At 29.3% G+C, this 8223-nt stretch overlaps 1 protein-coding gene across 1 annotated transcript; it reads right to left on the reverse strand.

The window, feature by feature from the left end:
* Positions 1–5691: 5691 nt before the first annotated feature.
* On the reverse strand, positions 5692–7626 carry NCS54_00673400 (FAD-binding-3 domain-containing protein; the record flags this gene model as incomplete). The annotated part of the gene is made up of 6 exons (XM_053152181.1): positions 5692–5699; positions 5763–5976; positions 6104–6575; positions 6611–6961; positions 7020–7416; positions 7521–7626. The coding sequence occupies 6 exons, from the start codon at positions 7624–7626 to the stop codon at positions 5692–5694; spliced, it is 1548 nt and encodes a 515-aa protein (XP_053008156.1).
* Between the last annotated feature and the right edge of the window lie 597 nt (positions 7627–8223).

Genomic DNA, 8223 nt, shown 5'->3' on the forward strand with positions numbered 1-8223 from the left:
TAATTATTATAATTATTATTATTTATATATTTATATAAGCTAAGATATATATATTATAAATTTAACTAAATAAATTTAATTAATTAAACTTAAACTTTTATTTATTATTAAGTCTAATATTAAGCCTTAGTACTAATTCTTTTTAGCTTTATAAAACTCTAATATTAATTTTAAGAATTAATCCCTTTAAAACTTATAATATTAATAACTTTTATTTCTTAATATAATTATACTTATAGGTATATAATTAAATCTTAGTTAGCTATAATAAGATTTTTTTAATTTTTTTATTTAATAATATAAAAAGTCTTTATAATTATTATAAATATTATAATTTATATTTTATATTATTTATTATTTTATAAGTTTTATAAGAATTTAATATTTTTATTAATTAAAAAAAACTTTTTTAACTTTTTTTTAAAAGTTTTTAATAAAAAAAGCTTTTTTTTAATAAGATTAAAGTTTTTATTAATATTATAACTAAACTTTATATTACTTAAAATAAAAATTAAAATATTTTAATTTATATCTTAGTAACTTTAATAATAAAAGCTTTATACTTAAAACTAGAAGCCTTAATAAGCTTAAATTAATAAGGCTTATTTATATAATTATTAATAGCTTTAATAATATATTAAAGCTAGCTCTATTTATAATAAATAACTTATATCTTAATTAATTAAAGAAATTAAAATCTAACTCTTTTATATAATAGCTCTTACCTTTAATATTAACCTTTTAATTATAATTCTTAATTATTTAAAGAAATTAAATTACTTTTATTATTCTTATAAAAAAAATTTAATTATAATTAATAACTAATTAATTAATAAATAATATATTAAGGAAATTATATTAATATTCTATAAAGACTTATAATTAAATAATTAAAATAATATAATTAATACTTATTAATATATTTTTTAATATAATTAAGATAACCTTAATAAGAAAGGTTATAAGCTTTTTAAAAATATAAAAAATACTTATAATAAGCTCTAAGTAATAATATTAAATAAAGGCCTTAAAAATATTAATATAAATATATAATATAATAATTTATTATTAATTAAACTTATAATCTTTAAGTATATTATTTTTTTTTTATTTAATCTTTTTTATTTAATTATAATATTAATAAAAAATTTAATTTTCTTAAAAAAAAGCTTTTTTTATTAAAGGCTTTTAAAAAAAAGCTATAAAAAAATATTTTATTAATAAAAATATTAAATTCCTTAAAGATTTAAAAAATAATATTTAATATAAAATATAAATTATAATATTTATAATAATTATAAAGATTTTTTATATTATTAAATAAAAAAATTAAAAAAGTCTTATTATAGCTAGCTAAGATCTAGCTATATAGCTATAAGTATAATATTAAGAAATAAGGGTTATTAATATTATAAGTTTTAAAGAGATTAGTTCTTAGAGTTAATATTAGAGTTTTATAAAGTTAAAAAGAGTTAATATTAGGGCTTAGTATTAAATTAAAACTTAGAGGTAAATAAAGGTCTATAAGTTTAATTAATTAAACCTATATAGTTAAATATATAATATATATATCTTAGTTTATATAAATATATAAATAATAATAATTTTAATAGTAATTTTAATAATAATTTTATTAATATTATAATTAAATAAAAAGAAATTAAATAAAAAAAATTATTAAAATATTAAAATTATAAGGTTAATTAATATTAATTTATTATATTATATATTTATTTTAATATTCTTAAGGCTATTATTTAATATTATTATTTATAGCTTATTATATATATTTTTTATACCTTTATAAAACTTATAAACCTCTTTAATAAAGTTATCTTAATTATATTAAAAAATATATTAATAAGTATTAGCTATATTATTTTAATTATTTATTTAAAGGTTTTTATAAAAAGCTATTATAATTTCTTTAATATATTATTAATTAATTAATTAATAATAATAATTATTATTAGTTATAATTAAATCTCTTTTTATAAAATAATAAAAGTATAGTTCTTTAAGGTTTTAATATTTTTAAGTAATTAAGAATTATAATTAAAGGTTAATATTAAAGGTAAGAGCTATTATATAAAAGGGATTTTAACCTCTTTAATTAATTAAGATATAAGCTATTTATTATAAATAGAGCTAGCTTTAGTATATTATTAAAGCTATTAATAATTATATAAATAAACCTTATTAATTTTAGCCTATTAAGACCTCTAGCTTTAGGTATAAAGCTTTTATTATTAAAACTACTAAGATATTAATTAAAATACTTTAATTCCTATTTTAAGTAATATAATCTAATATAATAATTATTATTATAAACTTAATTAATTAATAATAATAACTTCTAATATATTAATATATATTATAAGCTAATACTATAGGCTTATAAGTAAAGCTTATAGCTTATAGTAAGCTATAACTTATAATTATAAGCTATTAATAAGTATATAAGATATATTTATTTATACTTTTTTATATAAAAGCTATCTTAGTTATTAATATAACTTAGTTATACTTAATACCTTAAAGTATATTATTAAATATAATTATACCTTATTACTTAGACTATGCCTAGTACTTCTTACTAATATAAAACTAGTATAATTAGTTTATCCCTTAGGAAATATATAATTATTATACCTCTAGAGGTTTAATAAGAGCTAAGAGACTATTAAGAGCCTTTTTAGGCTTTATAGTCTAAATAAGCTAATATCTTTAAGGCCTTATAATCTTTATTAAAGATTTAACTATAATAGGGTTAATAAATTATAAGAGTATTATATTATATTATAATATTATTACGACCATGACATGGGCCAGGCGGGGAAGCATGGCAGAAACACTCTGACTAAGCAAGGGACCGAAGGGACCAAACGTCGCTTACATCGGTCCTAGGACCAAACGTTGAATGCATCGGTCCTACCCTGGACCAAACCCATAGAACGTCGGTCCAAAGAAGCAACCACAAGTATATAAAACGCACTCATTGCACTTTCTTATGTAGAAGCTACCTCAGCTATCAATATAACTTAGTTACACTCAATACCCTTGAGCACATTACCAGACGTGACTTACACCCACCTTTGCTCAGACTACGCCCAGCACTCTCTGCTAATATAAACCTAGTACGACTAGTTTATCCCTTAGGAAACACATAATCGTCACAAATATAATAGTACTAATATAATAATATTATTAAGTAAGAAAATATATCTTATAATTAGTATACTTAGTTAATATTATTTATATTAATTTTAGCTAGAAAATAAGTTATTTTTATTAATAAATAATAAAAAATATAAGGATATGGGGCGGCCGTTAAATCCGCCGACTAATCGGGGTAACCCCGGCTAGTCGTCACGTGCGCAGAGACCTCCTGAAAGCTCTGCAGCCGAGCCACCGTGGAAGGCTCGGCAAGTTGAAGTCTTATACATAATAAGCCCCACCCCCTAGAAACCGCGCGCCCCCAGAAACCGCGCACCTTTTTCCCCACTAACACATCAATCTTTAATTATCTTCAGACCGCGATTTCTCATATAATATTAAAGCTATCGCGATAATTCTTATATTTTTAGAATCCCTATGCCGAATTACACTAAAATCGATATTTAAAACACTCTTCAGGAAGTCCGCGAAGGCATAGCCATACAGACTACTACCGGGCGACATAGCGTACTAGAGTTAACCCTCCGTGGCCATATTTCTAGCTCTCAAAGTCACACCATAAGTCATAAACACCTCTAAAAGCTCTCAGCAGAGCAAGAATAGCACCTCGCTACTTAGATTATAGCCTAAGACAACCTTAGCTTCGCCCTAAGCTACGCCTAAGTTATTAACTTCGCGGGCTATATTACTAGACTCAACGGCAATAAGGAACCTATTAGGATTTACTAAATAAAGGGTTTTTTATATTATAATAAAGGTATAAAGATATTATAAGGTTAAAGACTTAATTTAATATAATTTAATAAAATAATTATTAAGAATATTAAGGGTTTTTTTTTTATCTTATTATATTAATTATTAAGGATATTAAGTTAAAAAATTATTATAATATAAATAAAATAAGTATTATAGAGGGACTTAGATATAATAGTCTTATATTAAGAAAAGTAAAAAAGAATTATATAATTATTTAAAACGCTAGCTTAATAAATTAGATTATAATTATTAAATATATCTTAGCTATAAAGAAAATATTAATATTATTAATTATCTATAAAAGATAAATAATTTAATAGTCTTAGTTTCCTAAAGACCTTTATTTCTTTAATTTCCTAAAGGATTAGGATTTTATATATAATTAAAAGAGCTAAATTAATAACTATATTATAACTCTATAGCTTAAAAAGATCTTTATCCCTTAAATAAAACTAATAAAAGAGAGAAATAAAAGATTACTTATTATTAATAGCTATAATAATTATATTATTAATAAATTTATATTTAAATACTTCTAGAATAATATATATATTTTATATCTTATTTTATATTCTTCTTATATTTTTTAGCTTCTTAACCTTATTATCTTTAATCCTCTTAAGTAATATTATTATTATCTTATATCCTTATTTTCCTTAATCTAAGTATATATACTTATTAATAAATATATATTCTTATAATATTATTATAAGGTAAAAAAAATAGGGATAATATCTAAAAATATCCTTATAAGTTAAAAAGCTTTTAGATTTTAGCTAGTATTAATTATAAAGCCCCTAATAAACCCTATAATAACCTTATTACTAGAGACTCTAAAAATACTATAAAAAAAGGCCTATTTACTATTCTCTTATCTTTTTAGGACCCTTATATTATTATAAGAGCTTTAAGCTTTACTTAAATATATCCCTTTAGCATTAAAGCTTAATAGCATAATATAACTCTTTATAGGGAAAATTAATAAAGATATAAACCGCAAAAATATTATATTAGTGAGTTAAGAAAAAAAATTATTACTCTTTAAGTATAAAAGGGAGGAAATAAAGCCTAAAAGAAAAAAAAAGCTTCCCTTTAATCCTAATATATGCTTTATAAAGGTTCCTAATATTAATAAGGCCTATTAAGAGATATTAAAGCTTCTAAAGCCAAGGGAGATATTAGAAAAAGTTAAGAAGTAAAAAAAAATAAATCTATTTTATAAGTAGTAATTAGAAATTATAGGGATACTAGATTTAGTCTTCTTATAATATTATTATATTATTAAAATTAAGGTTATTTATAATGCTTAAAATAAGCGATATTCATAATAATGCGTGGTTTCTAGGGGCGCGCGGTTTCTAGGGGGTAGGGCTTAGAGACCTACCTTTAATCTATGATTTCACCCTAATCCAGCCATTAAGGCCTACTATCTTATAAAAAATTTATTAAGGTAAAATATTAAATATAAAAGTATTAATAAAGCTTATTTAATATTAATTTTTATATTATAAGCTATTAAGTATAATAGCTTAATTTTATATAAAACTATATTTCTTTTATTAAGTTAGCTTAATTTATTATTAAGTATATTATAAGGTTAAATTACTTTTTAATATAAGTACTAATAATTTTAATAGTAATTTTAATAATATTATTTTAATTTATATATATTATTAATTATTATTTTTATAATATATTTTTTCTAAAATTATAATATAGCCTTCTTAATCTAGCCTAGTCTCTCTAATAAGCTAGAGATCACGCCGCTAGATATTGACAACACGTGACCACCCTCAGAGCTACTATACAGGGTCCAATCTGACACTTACATATACCATCGGGGCAGGTCATAATAAGAGCACCCGACTTGCTATCCAGTCCATACTCAGAGTGGCAAGTGCCATCACCGTCAATAAAGAATCTTCCCAGGGGAGGCCCACCCGATATCTCCCACCCACTGCCGGCGGTTCCAATCATCCGTGTAACAAGTCGGATCATCCCGTCGTGACGCCCAGCAAACATGGGCAGGGTCTCTGGAGAGGGCTGGGAAATCGGCGGATGTGAAGGCTGGGTTCCCGGCGAATACAACAATGCTCCAACAGCCTCCACGCCCGTCTCGCAACAGGGCGTCATGAAGACGCAACAGAACTTTGCTTCCAAGTGCACATACAAGTGCGTCAGGGCTGCGGACGCCGCATGGGAGAGTGGTCATGAGAGGGCTTTGGTTAATGACATTTTTGGCCGATGTGACTCCCAGTCTGACGTTAAAGCCAATGTTCTCGCCAAAGATCTTCCACAAAATCTCATCTGCAGTTCTCCCGAGTCCCCGGTATTGCGCAGGGATTTCTCCAGATATGACAGCCGCGGCGTGCTTGTCAATTCCAATTCGTTTCTTTGCTGCCGCGTGCCGTTCCGAGGCATATGTCTCGAGAACCGAAGGCTTATACCACCCCTTGATGGTTCCCGCAAGCTTCCAGACGAGATTTGTAGCGCCGTGGATGCCCGTGTTCATGCCCTGAGCAAAACCAGAGGAATAAGTATGGGCGGCATCACCTCCGATGAGAACAAATTGGTCCTTTTGCAAAACCTGTGCGACGCTCTGGTTGATCTTGGTAACATCCAAGTTAGTGATATGTCCGACTCTGAAATTCTTAATGACTGGGATTCCTCTACATACTTGTAGTGAGTCCACCAGTCTAGTCTGTCGAATTCCAACTTGAACGGCTTCATTCCCTCGGCAGCCTCCTTCGAAGCCTCATCTTGGGTGATGCCGTTTGGGTATTTTGCGAGGAGAGCAGGCGTAAGAGCAAACCCAACACGGTAGGTATCCCGGTCGAGCTTCACCCACAGGATATTTCCGTGATGCTCTGTCTCGATCGAAGCAAACCCGATGTTTGAATCAGGCATATCAGTTGTCATTTTGCCCTCAATTCGAATCCATTCGTGGGTGGTTGGATCCAGGTCAAGATCGATGCCAGTCAATTGCCGAACCGACGAGGAGCCACCATCGGATCCAACAAGATATTTGCTGTTTCAATGAGCGATTAGTATCCTCGAGTTCGAGTTCAGAAGGACGAGGGCCATACCAGCGGACAGGCGCCTTCCCCATCGCCTTGTGTTCAAGAGTAGCTGTAACATTGTACCCGTCACCGAGTGAAGTGTCGATGGCATAAGTTGTGAGCTTCCAGGAAAACCAAACCGACTTGCCGTAGCTTTCGAAGTGGTTTCGAAAGACATCCTCCGAATACCGCTGACGAATGTTTAGAGCATAGTCATGGTAACTTGGCTTGAAGTGATCGAACATGAGGTTCCACCCTCTTTCATTCACCCTTTTCCCATCTTTGAAGTTGATACTGCTTCGAGATACGAAGCCCTCTTGAATCAAGTCATCAGCCACATCCAGCTGCTCGAGAAGCTCCAAGGACCTTGGGTAAAGCGTTGTCGCACGGCCAAAGGTGGCCTGGACACCGCGCTCTCGTTTTTCTATATCGTCAGCCTCATCCAACTCCCTAGCAGTTCTTTGGAGAATTCGAGGTTCCGCGATTCTCGGGGGCAGACTGTTTCAAGATCTCTCATGGTTCACATACCGACAAGAACACAATAAACGCCTTGTTGGGTAAGGCCAATCCCGGTAAGAAGGCCAACCGGGCCAGCGCCAACAATGAGTACGTCGGTAGTGGGTGGAAGAGACATGTTGATGACGTCGAATAATCTTCAAGTGATGCACAAGATGAGAACAAAAGAATAACAGCCAGCGCAGCTTTGGGATGTTGTGGGCAACGTCGAAGCTTTAGCGATGTAATTCATTGAAGAGAAAAGGAATCGAGGACTTCAAGATGAGTCTTTCATGGCCTTTTATACACAAGTGTGTTCATGGAACTTGCTACGATGGCGTGGACTCTCGGAACCGGGACTAATCTTGCCATCCGAAGCTCCGAAGATTGCAGATGTGATTTCTCCTGGAAGTCCCCTTGGGTGGAACTCCTCGTCCATCGTGAAACAGCATATCAGCAGAAAACTTGACTGGCAACCGCGCTTTCCATGGAGGAAAACAGATTACCAACATGATGCTCCAGATGCGGATCCGGAAGTGGATATATCTCGATATCGCCTCCATCCACAAAGAGCATGGATCATCCATTTCATCGGTGCAGGACAAGCCGCGGATGAGAATCATCGGCCGCTAACCACTCACAAATAGCTCATAATAGCGTGCGGATAATTTCTCCGAAGCTTGACACCGCCTTGAAAGGCTAGCATCAGAACGATATACTTAAGCGCCAAGGAATC

Source organism: Fusarium falciforme, chromosome 5 (assembly GCF_026873545.1).
Source record: "Fusarium falciforme chromosome 5, complete sequence".
NCBI classification, from domain to species: Eukaryota; Fungi; Ascomycota; class Sordariomycetes; order Hypocreales; family Nectriaceae; genus Fusarium; species Fusarium falciforme.